This window comes from Mustela nivalis (genome assembly GCF_964662115.1).
Source record: "Mustela nivalis genome assembly, chromosome: 3".
Lineage (NCBI taxonomy): Eukaryota > Metazoa > Chordata > Mammalia > Carnivora > Mustelidae > Mustela > Mustela nivalis.
The window spans coordinates 142,535,782-142,559,766 of NC_139022.1; the positions used below are offsets into that span (position 1 = coordinate 142,535,782).

The 23,985-nt window shown below is 42.2% G+C and overlaps 1 protein-coding gene across 2 annotated transcripts in view; it reads right to left on the reverse strand.

The window, feature by feature from the left end:
- The window catches only part of ITGA2 (integrin subunit alpha 2), a 110,654-nt gene extending 88,647 nt beyond the window's left edge, over positions 1 to 22,007 (reverse strand). Inside the window, exon 1 of one of the 2 annotated variants that reach the window (XM_082723224.1) lies at positions 21,786 to 22,007. In XM_082723224.1, coding sequence (XP_082579350.1) covers positions 21,786 to 21,843 — 58 coding nt within the window. In that variant the 5' untranslated portion in view covers positions 21,844 to 22,007. The other variant, XM_082723223.1, reaches the window with a different exon arrangement.
- Positions 22,008 to 23,985: the final 1,978 nt, after the last annotated feature.

Genomic DNA, 23,985 nt, shown 5'->3' on the forward strand with positions numbered 1-23,985 from the left:
AGTTCTATGTTAGATACAGTGAGTTTCAAGGTGACTTGAGCTTTGCCCTGCCAGGGACATATCATTACCCAAAGTGCAAATCTTCCCTCCTTGTCCTTGTGTGAATGCCTATGAATGCAATAATAGTGCAGCAAACTCAAAGTATTTATCAAAGGTGACTTTGTTGTGCCTTTATCAACAGTCCTGAAGTCCCAGTATTCCAGCGAATCTCACTAAAACTTACTGCAAATATAAACACTATATCCCTTGAAAATCTAACTTATTTCCTCTATGTTCACAGTCCTTGTTGATTATAACCTGGCTTATTGCCATGTTAACATTCATAGGCAAACCAAATAGAGAAGCACACCTTGACTACTGTAGAATTCATTTTTCTTCTATTCATTTAAAAAAATTTTAAAGAACTACCTGCCCTGAGAATTCCTGCCCATCTCTGAAATAAGTGTTTGGGGAGCCTTAGTAATTTGAGAACTCGTTTCAGAAAACATGAAATTCATTCTCCCACTTCATTCTGGAACCCAATTTTAAGTTATAAGATAATTAAAAAGAGAAATACATGTTTGAGGATTAGATCAGTTAACCCAGTTTTGTTCTCGAAATGCAGTGAAGCTTAGATAAGAAAAAACATCTTTTGAAAACCAGAGCAGAAATAAAGGTATAAAGCAAAATAGGCCATTCTATATTCAACAACAAAAGTTTGGCAGAGGAAGTTTATTGACTTCCAAAATATCATTGTAAGAAATTAATGGCACATATTTGTAGTAAGAGACGGCAGAAGGAGGGTCTAACTTGTGCAGTCGGTGCAAAACTTGAACATGTCTACATATATTGAAGGGCTGGTGGGGCAGGCTTTCCATAGAAGGCTTCATTTGCAAAAAGGTGCAGGGAAATATAAGGGAAGAAATTAATGAGGAGAAGAGACTCAAGGCCAAAAGCAAAAGGTAGATTAGGGAAGAGTGTGGTGTTTTTAACTGGTACTCAGGTTGCACTCTGGACTGTTCCTGCAGATGTATGCTGGCATTTTATAGGAGACATATCTCTGTTAACTAGTAAACAAAAACAAACAAACTCTTCCAGTGATAAAATAAACAAGTCCTGGAGATGTTATGTACAGCATGGTGAGTACAGTTAAAAACACTGTATTGCATATTTGACAGCTGCTAAGAAGGTAAATCTTGAAAATTCTTACCATAAGAAAAAACTCTGTAAGTATCTGTGGTGATGGATATGAACTAGACTTATTGTGGAGATCATTTCACAATACATATATACAGAACCATATGTTGTACACCTCAAAGTAATATATATGTCAATTCATCTCAATAAAAGATAAAATCTAAATTAATCACATACAGATAGATATAGATCTATAAATTTGTCCTCCTCAGAAGCTGCAGAGGGTCAGTAAGAGCAGGGGCAGCGAGCCAGGCACTGCAGGGGCAGCAGGAAGGTCTAGAAGTCACCAAGCCACAGGGGAACACTCTTAAGGGACAGCAATGATAAGAGTCCTAAATTAGGGACAGGTGAGACTCCAAGTGTGGGTCTGTCCTGGGGCAAAATTTCTCTCCATCTGTGGGTCTATGAGCCTTGAAAACAAGTTGTCTGCTTCTAAAATATAGTGGTGTGACAGGTATGTGACAGACATTTCCATTTCAAAAGGGAGAAATGAGAAGGAATGAAGGGTCACAGGTACCAAGAAAGTTTAACCCAGCAGGTCAAATTTCATTAGGTTTCAAGGCCTGAGAATTATACCCTGCTACTCAAGGCTCTGTCGCTTGGGCTCACAACAGCTCTACTGGCCTCTGCTTCTCCGTCCCTTTCAGTCCTAGGTGGCAGCATTTCTGCTGAAACAATATTCCTAAAAGCTTGGAGGTCTCCTGTGTGCATCACAGGGTTCTAAGCCATTATACAAGAGCGCTCTCCACAGACCTTTCTTGGCTAACTCCATCTCTATCTCTGGCCTCTGCCAAGATGGTTGAAAGGATCCATGGATCACATGCCTAATCTGTTCTGCAAAATGTTCCAACCACACCCTTGGCCTTTTCTTCAGAGCAACACTTTCTTAACAACGAGTCTCCTAATATTAACTTTTGTTTCTGCAGTCTGGAGAGACTGAGAGTTTCTCATATCATTAAGTATTGTTCTGTTTCGTTGAACAGTTTCTTTCTCAATTTTCTCTCTTTCGTCTTACATTCAGCAAGGAAAAAGTGGGCTGCACCTTCAACATTTTGTGGGAAAACTCCTCAGCCAAGCTTCTGTGTTCACTGCTTGAAAGCTCTGCTTTCCACACAACCTCAGGGCACAATTAGCCCAAATTTTCTGCCGTGATATAACAAGGATTACCTTCCCTCCAGTTCCCAATAGCGTGTGCCTCATTTCCTTCTCGAGAACTTCACCAGAAGCAGCTTCAACCTTCATGTTTCTACTAATGGTCTCCACAAGGTAATCTTCAAAGACCCTCTCTCCAAATGAAGTAGTATACACAGATTTTGGGAGCAAGGATGCAGCCATATCTTTTGGGGGGCACTATTCAACATCATAAAATGGGTATGCCAAGAATGTTAAGATCCTGACTGCTGTTTACCTCAGCCATTTCTCGGGGTGATGTTTACAGTGGGCAGCCTTGATGGATGAGGTAAGATCTCCCTCCAGGACCAAGAACAGGCTTGCTGACTTCTTGCTGTAAAACAGCAGGTTCCTATCTTGTAATGCAGCCTAGTGTGTGTGCAGGAGTCCATTTGAAACCCTTTACATAGTCCCCAGGAGACTTCATGGAGAAGCAAAAGGGTTCCTGATATAAACACGCTCGTGTGCATGCTGCTTGTTGTGCGGTTATAAAGTCCTTTGTTTCTGACACAGAAATCTCGTGTCATCTGTCAGCATCAGTGAAACAGTAACACGCTAATGTATTAAATTGTACATAGGACACAATCAAATAGTAGACCTCACACAGAGTGGAGAGTAAAAACTCCACAGTCAGAAGTTGGAGACTGAATGACAATGAAAATGGGTAACTCCTGGGAGTTCAGAGAGCTCTTGGGGGAGCATTGTATTTTCCTATAGGGTGGAATAGGAATTTGAAGGAGTCTTATCTCAATTTTAAGAAGCAGAGAGACTCTGGTTGACATCTGGGTAATAACCCCCTGCTTCATGGTTCATGTCTACCTTTAAAGAAAAACCCAATTTATGCATGTATCATTTATTTACCAATTACTCTGTGTTCATATTAAAGAAATGTGTGCATCATTTCCATGGTCAGAGATAAATCCATTAATATATTATTAATATTATTAATATATTATTAACATATTTAATTAATATCAATATGCATTATTAATATATTATTAAGTTAATATTATTGTTAATATATTATTAAGGCTACAGAGGTGTTATGGATAAACTGTATCCCTCCAAATTCCTCTGTTGAAACCCTAAGTCCTAATGGGACTGCATTTAAAGCTATGGCCTTTAAGGAGGTAATTAAGGTAAAAAGAGGCCATAAGGGTAGGACCCTAATCTGATAGGTCTGGTATCCATATAAGAAGAGGAAAAGTACCAGAAAGTTCTCTCCCCATGTGATCACTGAGGTAAGGCCGTGTGAGAACACAGCAAGAAGACAGCAGTCCACAAGAAAGACAGGTCTCACCACAAACCAACCCTGGTGGCCCCTTGGTCTTGGATGATCAATCTCCAAAACTATATATAACAGAAGATAAATTTCTGTTGTTAAAGCCACACAGTCTGTGATATTTTGTTAAGCGTAGCCCTAGCAGATTAAGACAAGGGAAAATCAGGTTATATCAGAAAATTTTAATTTACTATTCTGAGTTTCAAAGATAATTCTGCCAATCCATATATGTGCATATATAAATACAGGAGAGTTATATATAATTCCACTTATGTCATTTAAAGTTCATATTTTGTATGGAAAAAAGATCCAAGTTTTTTCTTGACAGAGTAACTGCATCAAGTCTTGGGCTGCTGTGACACGTAGTTGGATGATTTTGAGGTTCTTTCACATTTTTTGATCTTACAGGCAATGAACATCTCCAAATTCTCCTTAAATTCATGTATGACTTTGTGCCTCCTGATAACTCAATAGATTCTATTTTATTTTGTTTTTTCATAAAGATGCCATCTGGCAGACTCACTGTCTCCTAGTGGCCAAGAGGATTGGGAATACCCACTCATCAATTCCCTTCTTATTTTCACACTTCATTCCTAAATTCCTTCTGCGTGAAAGGAGAAATTCTCCTTCTCTCTCTCTCATTCTCTCTCTCACAGAATAGCATTTTTGTGCATTTAGCAAGTCAATGCCTGCTAAATAACTTGCTCAGTAACAAGATATGCCTTAATATCCTGAGGCAACGTATGGAAGGAACAGGCATAACTGAAGTGAATATTTCCTCTATTAAATCTCTGTTCACAGGCTGCTTCTCTATAAACTTTGGCTCTGGTCTTCCCCTACCATTAACCTGCATACACCCTTCTTCTAACTCCCCTGATACTCGCCATTCGCATCTCTCACTGTGGCGTACTGATGTGAAACGTTACTCCACTGTTCTTCATGTGAGTTCTTCCTGGAGAGCTATGCCATCACTCCCTCCCCTGCTTGTCTGATCTCACATCCTGCCCTATCCCCTTATCCCACTCAACTGGACTCTGGCTCTTCCTTAAATACACTCTGACCTCCGGCCTTCTGCATTCGGGCCCTTGAGCATGGAATATTCTTTTCCCAGAAAGCATCACCTTCACTCTTGTTGCCCTTCTGTTTGCATCAAACATCGATTCATCAGGACTGTCTTTCCTCACTACCTGTGGTGGTCAGGGGGCTCCCAGTGAACCCCATCTCTTGTTATTCTTGCCTTTGTGTGACCCTCTCCCCTGTGACTTCAAACCAATAGACCTGAAGATTCAAAACATAGAATCGAAGTCTACAATAGATCACTTCTGTGATTATCTTACACAAGACTGTAATTTCTGTCTTGCTAGCAGATGCCCTCTCTCTGTTTGTCTTTGAGGAATCAAGGAGGTCCACAGGGCAAGGAACTCAGAGCAGCCTTCAGTGAGAGCCAGAGAGGAACTGAGGTCCTCTGTCCAACAGCCCTGGAGAAAATCAATCCTGCCAACAATCAAAGTGAGCAGAAGTCAGCGGAAGAGCTGGGCATTCAGATGAGGCCCCAGCTCTGGCCCATACCTTGAGTGCAGCCTTAAGAGACACCCTGGCATAGAGGACTCTAGTGAAGCCAGGCCCAAATTCCCGACCCACAAAAATTGTAAGATAATAAGTGTCTATTATTTTAAGTCATTGCCTGTGTGTTAATTTGTTATGTAGTCATAGGTAACTAATACATAAACCCATGTAAGATGATACCTGCCCATTTCCCACCCACTGTCTAGCATTCTCTATCTCCCTTACTCTGCTGTGTTTTGAATAATGCATCACTACCTCACAAGTTATACATCTATCTCTTATCTATCTGCCACCTTCATTAGAATCTCTACAGGGCCATCTAAGTTTTGTTGGAATTGAACCTTCTACAATTTGGGGCAGAGGGACCTTTAAGGAAAGAAAATTACAAAACCGTGAAATAAAATTCAGGTATTAAATACTTAATTAGGATGAGAAAAGCAATCCTAGCAAATTACATATTATTAAAAGCTAAAAAATCTGAAAAAACAATATACGTATTATTGATCGCCTAATACACTTCTGTAATATCCTTTTCCTACAGTTTTTTGCCTCTGTATCTTTTAATCACCTCTTCACTTGACAATTTATAAAATCATATTTTCTAAAAGGTATTCAATATTTTTTGGCATGATAAGTTGAATCTTAAGAAATGTTTATTATTGGGACGCCTGGGTGGCTCAGTTGGTTAAGCAGCTGCCTTCGGCTCAGGTCATGATCCCAGCGTCCTGGGATCGAGTCCCACATCGGGCTCCTTGCTCAGCAGGGAGCCTGCTTCTCCCTCTGCCTCTGCTGCCATTCCGTCTGCCTGTGCTCACTCTCTCCCTCTCTCTCTCTGACAAATAAATAAAATCTTAAAAAAAAAAAGAAATGTTTATTATTTATAGTTAAGGGAAGTTCCTTTCATTTTCATAACTCCTATTTGTAATGTCATGTGAATGTTTAGGACTGTTTTCCAATATCATACATGAGCTATAATATTTTAAGTTCCCTCAAGTTTTCTTTACAGGGATTAATCCAAAAAATCTTGGTGACCATTCTCAACAAGTTTGTTGTTAAAATCTTTGTTGAATATGTTAGGGTGCAAAAGAGACAGTGACCTCAACTTTTGCATGTCAGGTTGTGCAAACACTTGGGAAGGGGCCTGAAGAGTGAGAGTCCTTGAAACTTAAGCTTCTCATGTTTCATGGTTAATCTGTCTTTGTCCCTAAGGGAATCGGACTATTGTCTTTACTGCTGTCCCCAACATTCAGAAGAGTGCCCAGCTCATGGTTGTGGATCAATAATAATCAACTGAATTGACAAAGTGCTGATTGTTTCACCTTTCTATCTAACATGTAAGGGGAAATCAGTATCTAACAATAACATATATTAATGCGAGATCAATAAAGACCGGTTTAGTTAATAAATATGAGTTCTGGACTGGTTCGAAGGAAAATGCTTGACTGCAGACTACTGAGAAGATACAGACAGATGGAGGCAAAGTTAGATTAGTAAACATGGATACGTGCATAGACATATGGATGGACAGACATATGTACAGACAAATATACAGACACATTTTATTTTCTATTTAGAGTTTTAGATAACATTTAACTTCATTTTTTATCTAACTATAGATGAACCCCCCAAAGATGCATTATTTGTGGGGGAAGTATACCAGTGTTAGAAGTATAAGGATTTTTTTTTTTTTTAACTGAAAAACCTACATACTGGGAAAGACCCACAGTATCTCAAGGTGCCTAAGAGCTTAGGGTTTGAATAGCTCTGTGACCTTGGGCAAGCTCCTCATCCTTTGCCACCACTTTTTCACCTGTGAAATAGATATAACACACAAATCTGCCTCATTGTGATCAGACAATGCATTTTAAATTCCCAACCCAGTGCCTAGCAAATGATGAGCACTTAGTGAAGACACCTGGTTTTGTTGGTTTTGTTTTGTTTTCACTATTAATATCCTTGTACGTTACACGGGTTAGCACGGTTTTTGTGACGTTTACCAAGCATCCCAGTTTTGACCCCACCTTCACCTCTACCATGAAAAGCATATTCTAAATGATTTTCTATTTAAGTTTCTGAGAACTGGTGTGTAATGCGTGGGAAGAAGACACATTGCTGCATTTTGTTGAGGCATACTCTAAGGATACCACGAAAGCCAAGAAAACATTATCAGTTGGTGGATCCTTCAGGAAGTCACACAATCAGGAAGTGGGGTTACTCAGATCCTGACTTTAAACTTTGAACACAGACTTCAAACTCCAAAGTGTAGCTAATCATTACTTAGAATATTTATGACAATGACAAAGAGTCATAGGTCACATAAGATCATTTGAACACATACACAACCACAGGAAATCATTTTCAATGGCATTGTCTTCATGCTAAAAGGACGAAAATGCAGAATAATGTAGAAAGCCCTCTCCTGCTCTTAAAAACACACACACACACACACACACACACACACAAAGCAAGTAAATTTAGAAATAATAGGCCCTCTAGAAATGACCGTATATTGTATACAGACTTAAGCTCTATGATGATGGCTGACTTATAGCTCTAGTGCTTTTAAAACAAAAAAGGTAGTGCAAAATCCAAAAGCATAAGATGACCTTTACAATGGCTTTTGGACTATAGTGGCATAATGTTTTCCTGCCTTCATTAAGAAAAATACGATTTCTCTTTAAATGACTTTGTTTTCAGTGTTTAATTTTATATTCAGTAAGGATCTAGGTGCTACCCTTTTCCTCCAGAGGTGATGTTAAAAATGAAAAGCAGAGCTCCTGAGGGTCTACCCTGAATCTTCCTATTCCCCCAGGGTCTGACACAGCTGCCGTTGGATAGGACTACATAAAGCTTCCTTAAACAGATCTCTTCAATAAATTAATGACGATAAAAATAGATGAAAACCAAGTATATGGATTTTTATTTTTTAAAAAAATACTTTATTTATTTATTTGACAGAAGGAGAGACACAGCAAGAGAGGGAACACAGGCAGGGGGAGTGGGAGAGAAAGAAGCAGACTCCCTGCTGAGCCAGGAGCCCAATGTGGGGCTCCATTCCTGGATCCCGGGATCATGACCTGAGCTGAAGGCAGAGGCTTAATGACTGAGCCATCCAGGCGCCCAAAGTATATGGATTTTTTAAAAAATAACATCATATATGCTTTTCTAGTTTGCAAAATACTTTGCTATTCATAATCCCCTTTGGTCTTCCCATTGACCCAGAAAGTTAGGGAACAGCTCTCCTGTGACACGCAAAGTCACCTGGAAAAGTGGTGTTTCGTTTATTCCCCAGAGCTAGAACTCTTTCCACAAGGCCATGAACAATACAGGTGCCTAATACTGGCACACTTTGTTGTATTGTACTTCACTTTACTGAGCTTTATTTGTCTTTTTTACCAACTGAAGGACTGCGGCAACCCTGTGTCTGGCAAGTCTATTGGTCACAATTTTTTCCAACAGCATTTGCTCACTTCATGTCTGTGTGTCATATTTTGGTATTTCTTGCCCTATTTCAAACTTTTCCATTATTATTATATTTGTTATGGTGATCTGTGATCAGTGATTATGACTTGCTGAAAGCTCAGAGGATGATGAGGACTTTTTAGCCATAAAGTATTTGAAAATTAAGGCATGTACTGTTGGGGGACATAATGCTTCATACACTTAACAGATGACAGTATAGCCTCAACATAAATTTTTTGTTTAATATTTTATTTATTTGACAGAGAAAAATCACAACTAGGCAGAGAGGCAGGCAGAGAGAGAGGAGGAAGCAGGCTCCCTGCAGAGCAGAGAGCCCGATGTGCGGCTCAATCCCAGGACCCTGGGATCATGACCTGAGCTGAAGGCAGAGGCTTTAACCCACTGAGCCACCCAGGTGCCCCTCAGCATAACTTTTGTACACACTGGGAAACCAGAAATTACTTAACTCACTTTACTGCAATATTTGCTTTATTGTGGTGGTCTAGAACTGAAGTCCCATTATCTCTGAGGTACATCTGTACTTGTTTGTTTAGTGTAGCGGTTCTCAGCTGGGAGAATTTTGTTCCTCGGGGGCATTTTGCAATGTCTGGACATATTTTCGGTTGCAGCACTGGGGGTGTGGGGTGGGTATTTACTAGCATTTAGTCAGTGAAGGCCAGTGATGCTCTTCAACATCCTACCGCGAATGCAGAGGACAGCCCCTCCACCCGACCCCACCTGCCCGGCAGGAATTATGTGGCCCTAATGTCAATAATGCCCATCTTGAGCAATTCTGATGTAAACAACGAACTGTCTTGTAAGCACCCTTAAGTTGATTAAATTACTGTGGTGGCTTTAAAAATCTGTCTGGGAATTACTTGACACTCTTCCCATCAAGAGAGTATGTCTCCTCTCTCAGAATCTAGGCAAGACTTTATGACTGCTTTGATGAACAGAGGCAGTTGCATGATTTTTGAGTCTATGTTAGAAACAGCCATGCAGTTTCTAGCAGTTTGGGGAGGAGGAAACACAGGCCTTTGGATTCCTGAGTCATCCCGCAGGAAGTCAGGCTATCACAGGGTGCCATGATGATCAGGCCCTGTCTTTATGCTAAAAGGCTGAAAATGCAGGAATATTGTGGCCCATAATAGGGCCACACAAAGAGAGCTGCCCACCCTCTGAAAGTAACCACATGAGAAACTTCAGGCTAGAACTGCCCAGTCAAGCTATTCCCAAAGTCCTACTCAAGAAACCATGAGAGATATCAAAGTTTGGTTGTCATTTTAAGCCACTAAGTTTTTTGCTTACATTGCAAAAGCTAAAAAGAACAATCTCCAGATTCAGTTACTTGAAGTCAAGTGCTCTGGCAGACAGAATGTCCCCTCTCTCCCCCTAAACAGGTCTGACCCGTGGAAGCATAGAAATCTTAACTAGAGGCCTGCCACACCCCAAGTGAAATGGATTTTAATGAGTCTATGGGAAATAGGTCACCAAAGGGGGTTTGTCAAAGAAATTCTGAAGAGCATTTTGAAATGAAGGACAGCACACTGAACATTGGAGTTTTGGGCTTTAGTCATTTCAAAAACTGATTATTATAAAACTGAGGCATTTACTAGATGATCTCTTGATGTTTTTCTAGGACTAAATTCCAGAATATCCTAATCTCCACATATTTTCCTAAAGATAGACAGTTTTAAATTATAACTTTAAAAGTACACCCTAATGAATATAAAGAATGAGGATTTAAAATAAATATGAAGGATCACTTTACATCTACCAAACTACAAAAAGATAGAAAAGAAAAACTACAAAAGGTAAACTAAAACCTCATGTGGGTGAAATCTGCAAATTCACACATTATTGAGGCCTACACTGTTCAATATGCAACAAGAACTACAAAATACACAGAATCTTTGACCCAGTAATGCCTCTACTGGAGACTGTCCAAAAGGAAAAAGAAAGAAAAAGCTTCTTGCACAATGATATTTATAGATCCATTATTTACAGTAGGGGAAAAAGCCCACAGGAAACAACCTAAATATCCAACAATGAAACAATAGTTTGCCATGATATGGCAGGATACATTAAGGCAAATCTGCAGAGACGAAGCCCATATGGAAAAGTTTGCACGAAAGATACCAAGTGAAAAAAAAGTATATATATATATTTTTTACCATTTTCATATTTATGGTAAGTATATCTATAAAAAGTTACTTTCACACTTATAAATATCAAAAGAGAAATACAAACGCTTTTTCTGTTAAGATGGCTATTTTAGTATGTGCTATTATTTTAGTTATTAGTTATTTAGTTATTATTTTAGTATGTGTATTATTTTTCTATATTAAATATTCTGCTTTAGTGTTCTGAAACTATTAATCAAGTTAGTATTTCAAGAGACATATAAGCACCTTAAGTTATCTGAATTCTTGTTTTTTATTAATTATGTAAAGATTTTTATTTATTTATTGGTCAGAGAGAGAGAGAGCACAAGCACAGGGAGTGGCAGGCAGAGGGAGAAGCAGGCTGTTCACTGAGCAAGGAGGCCAACGTGGGACTTGATCGCAGGAGCCCGGGATCATGACCTGAGCTGAAGGCAGACAATCAACTGACTAAGCCACCCAGGAGTCAGCTTCAAGTTTATTTAAAAAAAAATTTTTTATCGATCATTTTTTGGAGCACTTACTACATGTGCCAGGGCCTGTGAATACCGTAATAAATAGGTTTGAAGATGATTTTAGAGAATGTATTCAGTCGGAGAGAGAGTCCAGCTGAAGCTGAATTATGGGTGCTGCTTTATGAGAACAGAATAGGGATATGGGACAGCACTCTGGGGACAAAAGGATGTCTGCACCAGGCTTGTGCTTTGCTTCATCTTGTTACTTGTTGATAGAGCCTAATTGGACATTTCAAGGCAAAGAAGAGACATTCTAAAAGCTCTGCCAAAGAAGTGAAAAAAAAAAAAAAAAAGACTGATGAAAGAAATATTTTAGCCAATTCAGATTAATCTGCACAGAGGTTTTTTTTTGTTTTTGTTTTTGTTTTTGTTTTCGTTTTCTAATTGGAAAGAACAATGACGTTTTCAGCTCAGCCTTCGTTCAGAAGTGGGTTCTCCCTCCATGCTACAGGAGCTGACATACATGTCTCCAACTGTCATCACTCAGTCACCAGAATTCAACTGGGCCCCAGTGAAAAGGACATAGGCCCTATCTTCTCAGGGTTTGCAGCTGATGGGGGTGAGAGCTAAGTAAATGGCTTTGTGAAGTAGAAAGTGACAAGGGCAAGGAACATGTGGAGAACACCTAAATTGGATTGGGGTTGAGGAAGTTTCCTGGGGTGCATGAGCCTCAATGAAATTGACACATTAATGACTGCAGAAGATGGACTGCAGGATGGAGAGTATTTCAGGAATAGAGAACATGGACAAAGGTAGGAGTCTGTGGGACTGTACTCACTCTCTCTCTCTCATTTTTTTTTTTTTTTTAGATTTTATTTATTTATTTGACAGACAGAGATCGTAAGTAGACAGAGAGGCAGGCAGAGAGAGAGAGGAGGAAGCAGGCTCCCTGCTGAGCAGAGAGCCCGATGCGGGGCTCGATCCCAGGGTCCTGGGATCATGACCTGAGCTGAAGGCAGCGGCTTAACCACTGAGCCACACAGGCGCCCCTCATTTTTTTTTTTTTAAAGATTTTATTTATTTATTTGACAGAGAGAGAGAGAGAGAGAGAGATCAAAGTAGGCAGAGCAGCAGGTGGGGGGGGGGTGGCCAGAAACAGGCTCCCTGCTGAGCAGAGAGCCCAATGTGGGGCTCGATCCCAGGACCCTGAGATTATGACCTGGGCCGAGGAGGAGGCTTAACCCACTGAGCCACCCAGGAGCCCGGGACTGTACTCTTAATAGGGGTTAAGTTCATATCTCACTTAGACCATAACAAAAAAGTAATGATAAAATGATGCCCAATAATTTTGGGACAAAAATTAAATACTGTAATAATAAAGGGGTTTCTTCGTTACCACGTGTTATGGTCTGAATGCTTGTGTTCCCCTTCCCCACCCCAACTTCCTATATTGAAATCCTAATGTCCCAAGATGATGGTGATAGGGAGTGGGCTTTTGAGAGGCAGGCTTAGGCTTCACCCTCGTGAATGGGATTGATGCCTTATAAAAGAGGCTGCAGAGAGACTCCAGCTCCTTCCACCAGCTATCAACCAGGAGGAGGCCTCTTGCCAGAACGTGACCATGCTGGCACCTCAATCTTGGATTTCCAGCCTCTAGAATCATGAGCAACAAATCTCTGTTGTTTATAAGTCACCCAGTCTGTGGTATTTCATTACAGCAATCCAGATGGACTAAGACACTATGACATTTACATAAATTATTTATTTAATCATCTCTCAATTTTTCAGTAAGGCCCTTTTATTCAGGGTATCTATTACATTTTTTAGGCTGAAAAGTAAATAAAGATCACATATAAGTATCCCAGTTTCCAAGGTTAAGTTATTCTTTTTTTCCCCTGAACAATGTTAATAAGTACATAGAAAAACTAGGTCAATTGTTCTGAAAGATCTATTTACATGCCAGCATTTGGAATATGGCTTTGGAAAGGTTATAAAATCCAAAAGATTCAGTGTCCGTATAATAACAAGCACCCATGAAGCTATTTGGTTAAGAACCTGAAGGTAACTGGTAAACAATCTGGAATAGAGTTATCTGACTGAGCTGACCAGAAGCCAGCTTGCATTCAGTCTGCATTTTTACACAGTATCCATGGGAATGAGATCAGGCGTGCACAAAGACAAACAAAGGCCACCTTCAAATGAATGAGAGGGAATGACAACTGCCAATGTTCAAGGCATCCATGGGCGCTAGAGCTTTGCTCATGCTTTTCAAAACACAATGAAATCATCTCTTGCGCTGACAATACAGTGTCCATCACTGCTTTATTTCCATGGCTCTGTTTAAACATTAACCTCATTTTTATACAGAAAGCCTTTCAGTGATCAGGAGTTATGTATGGCTTCTGTAGTAAAAACTGTCTCTAGTCACTTTCAACTACTAAAAGGAAGAACTGTACTTAATCTTTCAGAATGCAGAATAATAACGCGGGAACCTTCACTGATAAAATTGCACAGTTGCCGTGAACTGTTTGGACAACACAACGGACAACTCTTTCAAAGGAAGAACAATATATTTGAAAACTATTAACAGTCCCAGTACCTGAAAACATTAGCAAAATATGCAGTTCAAGTTTATACTGGTTAGTAAACGTAATTTTATATGTACAAGTGTCAGCAGGAACAGACTAGAAAAAAAAATACTTGAATGTAAGCCCTTTGAACTAATTATAACGTTAACAAAATTAAGAAATTGATGTTGATTTCTTTTCTAATTCTTATGATGAAATGAAAATGTTTCAAAGCACTTTGAAAACACCACTGAGTCACACAGAATAAAAGGCTTTAACATTTCACTAATAGAACCTTTCAAAGCCAACTCTAATTCTCTGGGTTCTATGGGACTATGACTTCTGAAAAGATGACTTTGGAAATTTTATTAAACAGGATAGAAATAAAGAACTAAAAGCCTAACTGGAGAAACTTACCTATAGTTCTAAAAAAAAAAAAAAAACTTTGTTTTTTAGGAAATCTGACTAAAGCACAGATATTAATTCTGCAACCAGAATTTGAACCCTGTTATATATGACACACCCCCAAAACAATGCAAAGTTTATTAATTACAGCTATTTTAGCGTGGTAAGTCTGTTCTGAAAGAGAAATATTTACAAAGGCTTCCTCATCAATCTAAGCGGCCACACTGGAGGGTGGGGGGTGCCCACTCCCATGGCGGGGCTATCTCCCTCTGTGCTCCTCAAAGTCATCTACTTTATCTTTGTCTCTTCAGCTCACGTCTTCTCCATTTCAGACCCCAGAACCCACTCTGCCTTCCTTCCTATGGTCATCTGTAGCTTCAAAGCTGTTGTCAGAGCTGCTACTCTGGCAGTCCTATGTTTCTTGTCCCCCACCCCCCACCACGTTCTCTACGAGGACCCCTTTGCCATGGACATCAGCACTCCTCCTGTGCTGCCGTCTCTACCCCATTAGGGACTCCTGCCATACATACAGATACCTCAGTGCAGTTCTCAAAAATCACAAGTAGACCATGTAATAACATAAGTAATAGAGGTAAAAAAAAATCTCATTACAATAATTTTTATGCATGTTTGTAGGTTTGTTTATACAAGTCTCCCCCATCCTGTCCCTCCGCCACGCCCTCTCCTCTTTTACTACCTAACTTCCGGATTCTGCCTGAATTTCCTCACAGTGACTGACTCCTCAGCCCACTCCACTCCGGCTTCTTCTGCTTTTCACCCCGTGGAGAAGGCCCTCGTCAACGCTGTCCGACATGTTTGACTTCCGTGAAGAAGCTGATCCTACTGACCAACTCTTCCCTCTCAAAATATTTGTGTGGCGCCCTACTTCCTGCCATCTTCTCTCTGCTTACTGCTCCCTCTGCTCCTGTCACCCTGGTGTCTCTCCTTCCTCACCTGAATCTCTCAGGTAATCCCTCCTGTGGCGGCCAAAGCTGTCTTCTGGTCTCTGCCTGACTCTTCAATGGCACGTCTTCAATGACTCTAATTGCCTCTGACTCCTAAATCTCTGTCTCCTGTTTTTCTCTCTCCTACTTCTAATCCTGCTCTGTATATAACTATCTACCTACTAGACATGTGCACCTGGATGTCTCAACGCATCAAGGTGAACTGATTATCTTTTTCATCTAAGTTGCCTTTTTTCCTTGCCTCCCCGTCTCAGTCAGTAGCAGCTCATTGAGTTGTCTACAGCCAAAACCTAGGCCTCAGTCTTGTCTTCTCCCTCACTTGCTGCCACCGTAGTAAATCCTTCATCAAATCCTGTCCATTCTCCCTAACGACTTTTCAAATCTGTCTTCTGTGATCTTTCTCTGCTGCTACTGTTTTAGCACCATCATCTCCCGATTGTGTGCTAACCTACAACCAAGACTAGAACCAGTTTTCCTAAGTGCTTTTGGAGCCTTCAGTCTGGTCTCCTCCCTGCCTCCAGAGTGATCTACCTAAGAAGCCAATCTGATATGTCACTCCCTTGCTTAAGACCTTTCAAAACCTTCCTGTTGTCCTCAAAAATCCATGCTTACCACAGTTTACAAGGCCATTTAGGGCCAGGTGCCGACTAACTCTCACCTTCTCAACCTTTCACCCTCTATGAAAACCTTGAACAGTGTGTTCTGGATATAACGACCTTCTCCTTCCCGATGCAAGCATCTAAAACATCTGGTCTAGGAATTAGGAGACTTGGGTCCCATTCCTGGTTATGTTACTCTTTGTCTTATATTATTATCACTAACAGCCATTTTAAAGGGCAAGAACTGGGGTTCTCTGACCTCTGAGATCCTTCACAGTAGATGTGAATTGTAAAGATTCTTTCCTTTCTCCATAAAGGCTTGTCAGGAGGCTTGACACTTAAATGCAGCACAGTGACATTTCTAAACCATCCTCTGAACTCAACCTTAAGTTCTGTACCACCCATTTAGCAATTAATTATATGTAACCAAATGGTATCTATTATGTTATAGAAATTTATGTTACATATTTCTGTTACAAGCATAGACAACAAGACAATATGATGAAAACAACATAACCAAGTTTTAAATTATATGGACATTTTTTTAGGCACAACAGGATGGCTCTGAACTTCAATCATTCAGAAACTCAAAGACAGTATCAAGGACCTGCTTTTTGTCTTTTCCCTGGACCAGTACTGGCTTTACCCTCAGGCTAGCCAATGTCATGGCTGTCAGAGGGCTGCAGCTGTCCCAAGCTTCACTAGACCTGACAGTATGTTTCTTAACCAGTGTCTCTCCTAAGAATGAAAAATTCTTTCCTAAATGTCTCCAAGTGTATCTGCCTCCTTATCTCATTGCAGTCACATGGCCATGTCTAAAGCAGACACTGGAGAGAAGCATGAAACCCAGGAATAGCCCAGTGCAATCCCCCTTGAAGTCCCCCGCTCTCCTAGCTGCACTGGGTCGGAGACAGTCTCGCAACCGCACTTCTGTCAGGAGGAAGGATGGCAGGGCCTGAAATGGGTTAGGTCCCTCCCAGGGGCTGAGACAGTGTCCTTCCCTCAGGTTTGGACTTGTTTCCAAATAGACCGTAAACTCTCCGGACCACGTTTCAAGTTTCCTCTGGCTGGTCCGAGCACACTGCCTCCCATGAAACAGTCACGCCTAAAAATATGTTCAAATGCTAGTTTTATGGAATTCACCACAGCCAGATGAACAAAGCACCTATGGGTCATCTGAAGGGCATCACAGGAACCATGTTCTCATACAGAATCTCTTGTTATTTCAGGGTTCGTGGTATTAAGAGTCTTCTCTTTGGAGAGACATTCTTCTGTGTGCTCAAGTAAATCATTAGTCACCATCACAAATGAAAACAGCAACAACAAAACAAAACACCTACAAAACCCCTCCTATCTTTGACTTGCCGTTTACAATGACCGCCTTCTGTGGTTCTTTCTCTTTTATGCTGTGCTGAACAGGTCAGTAACATCCCAAGCTAATCAAGGCTGATGGTCCCGACCAAAGCTTTTTTTTTTTTTCCTCTCAAAGATTTTATTTATTTATGTGACAGACAAGAGATCACAAGTAGGTAGAGAAGCAGGCAGAGCGGGGGAAGCAGGCTGCCCACCGAGCAGAGAGTCCGATGTGGAGCTCGATCCCAGGACCCTGGGATCATGACCTGAGCCGAAGGCAGAGGCTTTAACTCACTGAGCACCCAGGTGCCCCCAGACCAAAGCTTTGACCTCAGTGGGAACATTCACATGACATCAGGATGACATTTTTTGGTCCCCAATATTTTTCCCCATTCTTCCTGAAATACTTTATTTTTGACATACTGCCTTGAATGTGTATCTTTATTTTGCTGAATGTCTAAAATTCCACGAACGGAAGCTCATCTCTTTACACTCACAGGCTTCTCCCTTTTACAAGGCCCACAGCTATTAGCACATTGAGACAGGAACAGTCATCACCCACTGCAGAGGGGAATTCATTTGAACTGACGCGTTCACTGACTCTTGGTGTTGAAACCTACCTGTCTTGGTGGTCGTCTCACAACAAGGTGGTACAGGCAATGCTGGAATTTTAATCTGTTAGGAAAGATGAGGTACAGCCCTAATATTTAAGCAATTACTTTGATATCTGGCTGTACGTCAGATACGTATGAATAATTATTCTTAAATACTGATCCTGAGCCCCAGTGCATGAATTTAAACCAAACAGAGGCTCACGAGCCAGGGCTTAAGAGAGCAAAGCATAGTTGTAGTTGGGCCAGGATAGCTGGAGAGCCATAGGGTGGGGAGTTACTCTGTAAGATGGTGATTTTCGGCTATGGGGTGCTAAGGATAAGAAGGTAGAGGCAGTGTAGGGTCAGTGCCAGAAATGAGAGATGACCTTGAACTTCCCTTTTAGTCATAAAAGAAAAACCTTCCCTACTTTATAATTCTGCTTGGGGTTGTCTTGGGACAATGGTGAGTTGCAAAGGGATAAAAGGAAAACGGAAAAGGCATCTAGGCAGTGAAGGCAAATGCAGTAGTCTGGAAAATAACATAAAATATGGTCTAATCATGTGCAGTCAGACACAGGTGTGTATAGGTGTGTCTATAACGCTCTGGGGCATGGGTGTCCTGTCCGTGCCTGTGCGCCGTGTGTACTAGTATTACGTGTGTGCATGAGGAGGGCAGCAGAGAAAAGCTGGAACTGGCAGGCCAGCCTGCAGCCAGAGGGCAGAGGACTTTTTAGGCCAGGCCAAGAAATCTGGACTTTACTCCGACAGGGGAGCTACCACACGTTTGAACCAGGGGTTGACTGGATACAAATAAGTGTTTAGAAAGATAACGCTGGTGACCACGAGAAGAATGGGTCAGAGGGATAAGAGATGAAAACAGGAAAACCCGTTTACATTTGTCCAGACACAGTGAAGGAAAGGGCCTGAACTGGGCGGTGGCAGAAGTTGTATAAGGAGGAGAGGGCGGACAGAACTTGGAGATGGGCTTGAGGTTGAATCAAGGGAGAAGATGCCTGGGTTTCGTGCATGTGAATGCTGCTGCCGGTTTACAAGAGTAGACAATATAGGAGAGAAGTCTGGAGGGCAGGTGTTGACTTCGGTTGAGGACCCGTTGAGTCCATGCTTGTTTGACATCCGGGTGGAGATGCGGGCAGATGGAAAGACGGATCCGGAACCAGAACAAGAGTCCGGCTGCGGATCCTGACTCAAGTGGGGAACTGGCCCAGGAAGAACTGGGAGAGCGAAGACAAGGCTCCAGGATGGAAGTCTGAACACCAAGGACTGGGCCAAACAGATGAGCCTGTGACACAGAGGAAGGAAGAGCTTCTGGGAAAACGGGAGAAAAACATGGAGAAGACAAGACAGAGGTAGTGTGTGTTTCAGGAGGACAGAGCTCCCAAATGACATATTAAAACAAGAATTTACTTGTTCTGAGAGAAATTAGAATACTTACAGCTTGAGGGGAATGAGGGAGAGGTTCTGAAGGTATTTTGCAAAGAGGGGGTGACTCTGGGGTAGGGCCCCGGAGACAGGGTGAGAAGATAAGGATTATCTGTGGTCTGGCAGCACAATGGAGAAAGTGTCACTGTGCATTTTAAAATTACACTTTCCTGGGCACCTGGGTGGCTCAGTGGGTTAAGCCTCAGCTTAACCTTAACCTGACCTTTGGCTCAGGTCATGATCTCAAGGTCCTGGGATGGAGCCCCGCACCAGGCTCTCTGCTCAGCAGGGGGCCTGCTTCTCCCTCCCCCTTTGCCTGCCTCTCTGCCTACCTGTGATCTCACTCTCTCTCTCTCTCTCTGTCAAATAAATACATAAAATCTTAAAAAAATAATTTTAAAAAGTACATTTTCCTTTCCCCTATGGACCTATTATGAATAGGTCCTAGATTATGAATGATCTAGGCCCCTTAAGGCCTTTCTCTTCCATCCTTCATCTGCCAGTTACCATTTCAATGACTGCAAGCACTTAAACAAAGGAGTGATCAATGCAAGGTGATAAATAGGAAACTAAACATTGAGCATTGCTTTTTCTTAAATACCCATGAGAAGGTTTACAGAAAGCAAATTTGACTCTAAGTGTTAAAATGAAATTTGTGGGTTTTAAGTTTCTACAGTGGTTGCCATGTTTGCTGGAGAGGATGTGAGATATATAAACACACATACATACACACATGCTTTTTACATTCTCATTGTTGGTATGTATTTACCTTACACAGCTATACATGTATATAGTTTACAAACATCTATAAAAGCATGTGTATAGTAATGATGAATACTCAGAAGTTTTACATACCTAGGATAATATCAAAAAATGTCAGCTATCACTGACCTAGAGATTTAATTATTCATGTTAATTTGGGATATTCACGGTATCAAAAAAGGATGTTGCTTCCCTAGAAACCTGGATTGATCTCACAGATGATCAAGCCTGCTTATGGTCATCTGGAATTAAAAGAAAACCTGTTTCTTGAGTATGCAAATAACTGGAAGAGAAGAAAGGAATAAATGTTAAAAAATCATCTGTATAGATGTCATATTTAATCACCTCTGCCTGCTTTGTCCTTATTAATTACCTCCAGGTTAGAAATCTCTATCCCTGACTTCAAGCCTTGCAGCAACACATTCCACTGAAGTATTTCTCACTGCTCTTTAAAAAACAAGCCTCAAAGATAAGAAAATGATGTTATGTTTCCATAGCTTCTGTTAATAATGGGTAATTAAAGAGAGATGAGGAGCTTGGATTTAAACGTCTGTTAGTTCTTGGGAAGGTTGTGGTGTTCCAGGGACTGCTATTCAATGTGAATCCAACGTGACCTGAAACCACTAGATTAGGGTAGATGGTCCCTCAGAACACTCTTTGGGTACCAACACACAATATCCACAAAGCACCCGACAAAGAGTTAGACAGAAAACCTAACGATGCCTGGTTTCTGCTGTGGGTGGGGGATAGTGGTACTCCCTGTCTATTCTCTCTGACTGGAAGAAAATGCTACAGAGTTATCTGGATTAAGTTTTTTCCATAATAAAGAATACCCTGGCTAAATGCCTCAAAGGAGGATAAGAAATATTTGTATGTATTAGGAAATATTCATATTCTTTGTAAAAACACTTGAAAACCAGAGACCATTCTTTTGTTTTGATAGTTTTTCAAACTACAAAATACAAGTGACCTGCTTCCTCCTAGTAAACTACAGTCCTTACAGTAAGCACACAGGAGGCTCTGGAAAGGTCTGGAGAAGGTATACTAGATGGATAGGGTCGCTCAGCTTGGTGCAAAAGGCGGTGGGTGGGCTCACTCTCACCGCCCTGCCCTTGGCGCTCCGGATTTAGTTAATTCTCTTGTTGGCAGCCGCTAAGATAAAGAAAGTAAAAAGAACTTTTCCTGGCCTAAGTTTATATTAAGTTGAACAGAAACTTTACAACAATTAGAGGAAGGCAGAAGGGAAGGAAGAATTCCCCTCTGCCAAGTACTTAAGAAGCGCTGGGTTAGAAACATCCGTGCTACAGCCTGAAGACGTGGGAGCATAATTCACACCCTCGGTTTGAAAAACAAGCATTTCGGGCTCCCAGTCTCCTGCAAAGCCACCAGGCATCGCGCCGAGCTAGTGCATGCTGCCTCCCAGAACCGCTTTCCCGGGACCCAAGAACCCTGTGGGGCGCGTCCCCGGCGGCACCTGCTGTTGAAGCCGGGCTGCAGGACTCTCCATCTTCAGGACACCCCTTAGTCTCCACTCCCTCTGTGCATTTGAGTGCGTGCGCGTGTGTCTAAAACCAAAGCGCGCGGGGAGCTGACTTTGAAGGGTGCTTCACAAACAGGGTGAGACATGCCTTATGGGGACATCAGGCGGGGGAGAGAGGGAATGGGGAGTCTCTCTTTATCCAGCTCCGGGTGGAGCCTGGGTCCAAGTGGAATCCGAGCAGAGGGGCGCGCTGCCTGCGCCTCCGTCCCGCAAAACTCCTTCCTCTTCCCCGGGGGACCCGGGCAGGTTCCCCCGCGGCCGCTGATGGAGAGCGAACTCCTCGCTTACCTTGACTGAGCACTAACAGCAGCTGCAACGGCGCGCCCCCTGTCCGTGCTGGCCGCATTCTGACCCTGCCGGGGGACAGTAGCTGCTCTCGGTTTGCAAGAGGGACTCCGGAACGCGCACTCCAGAAGCTGTCCCGAGAGCTTCTCTCGCCCTCCGGGCTGAGGGCAGGGAAAAGTTGCCTGGCAGCTTTTGGGACTCGAAGGCCCGCCCCAACCCGCCCCTCCGCTGCGGCGGCGGCGGCTGCAAACACCGGATCTGCCCGGCCCGGCCCCGCCCCACCTAGGCCAGTCCCTGCGGCCCCGCGGGCACCTGCGCTCCACCACACCCCTGCAAACCGCACCTTAACTTCCCCGCGCGGTCCCGCCCTGGCCCGGGGGATCCAGGAGGCCCCCGCGCTCCAGTCCGCGCGCTTGGCCCTTTTCCCAACCCCGCACCGGACTGGCCCCGCACATCCGACGGGCGGGAGCCGGCCTGCCACTACCCCGCCCCTGACGGCCTGCCACCCGCGCGCAGCCCCCGGCCCCCCGGAGAACCTTGGCCCTTCTGCTGCCCTTTGCGGCTCCAGGCTCCAGGCAGAGGTGGGAAGCAAGGGCGGGGGGCGGGGGCGTCCAAAGCCATGCTTCTATGGGTGGTGCGGTGCGTGGCTTTCTCGGCTTTTCTCAAGTGGGTGGAGAAACGGACAAAAATAAGTGCAGAATGACCAGGTTAGGAACTAACTCAACGGGAAAGAAGATCTGCTCACAAGTTATGATTATCCGAGTTATATTTAAGCAAGACCTGTTGCAAGAGAACTGTGTGTGTGTGTGTGTGTGTGTGTGTGTGTGTGTGTGATAAATCCTCATTCATTCCTTTCCTCCAAGATAATAAGCAGCTGATTTGATTACTAAGTTGAAGCGATTTACTTCAAGACACAGAGACGAGTGAGAACCCATATAGGAACTTGTGACTCTTCCTTTGTCTGTAATACACCATGACCATTTTATTCCATTATTTTAGTCTCAGATCTGGAAAAAGGACGTTCTGTAGCCATATCTGTGGTTTTTCTTAGGATATTAACTTTTCTTTAAATCTGATTTTTCCTCCAAAAGCTCACCCACAAATTCCCAGCACATTGTTGAAATGAGAATTCTTCCAGTGACCACTTTTGTGAAATGATCAAATGTCTTAATAAATTAAACTTAAGGAGTTATTAGACTAATCATTATTATTATGACCATCCCAAATCCTCATGGAGCAGCTAGTATGACCACTATGGAGTAATACGGGATACCGCCACTCAGAAGTGAAGTGGTTCAGGGCAGAAGGACTAATTAGTTGGTAAAAATCAAAGGCTCTCCTTTACCATAGCCGGAGCTGGAATCTTAAAGCACTAAATTGGTATTCATCAGGTGTTACTGCTTTTCATCATGGCTATAAACTCCATACCTTTGAATCCAAAATATATTGCTCCTGGTTCTTTCCTGTTTTCTTATCTGTCACTTACTAATTCTACTTACTAAGCCTGACAAACACTTGAAGGCATTTTTTTTTTCCTGACCTGTTCATGGTTCTCACTGCTTACTAAGACTCCAGACATTACCTGAGAGCTCTTAGTTGGCTGTTCACTAACTCTGACACCAACCTTGCCTCTCACAGACTTCTTGCAGGAGGAAGTCAGCCAGGTTTCAGGGAGATGAATATCTGTCTGTTTCCTTCTGACTCACTGAAATGTGAGTAAGTGTTTGGAACGTACCCTTGTTTGGGAGGCAGTATAGTTCCCTTCATGTGAGACAGGAATCTGTGCTTTGTCTCTGGGTGCTGGAGAGGAAAATGCATCCTTTTTTTGCTTTTGTGCTACCAACTGGACAAGTGAACATTATGCTGGCATGAGGTATAGAATAAATCAGAGGCTGTATTTTTCCAGAGCAGGCAAAAACTTTAAAGTTCAAGAAAAAGATTCAACTCCTGCCCCACATTAATTTTAAAAGCATAAACGGTTCTCGAAGCAAAATAGTTTTGAGAACTCATTCTTTACTCTTCCTAGGAGTTATTCTGCCTAGGTGTAACTGTGCTGGACACCACATTCTGAGGAAATAAGATTAAGGCAGGGCTTTTAAAACTCTTTGGTCTCAAGGGGCCCTTTACACTTAAAATTATTGAGAAGCCCTCAGATGAATGGATAAAAAGAATTGTGAAATACTGTATATATTTTCTAACATTT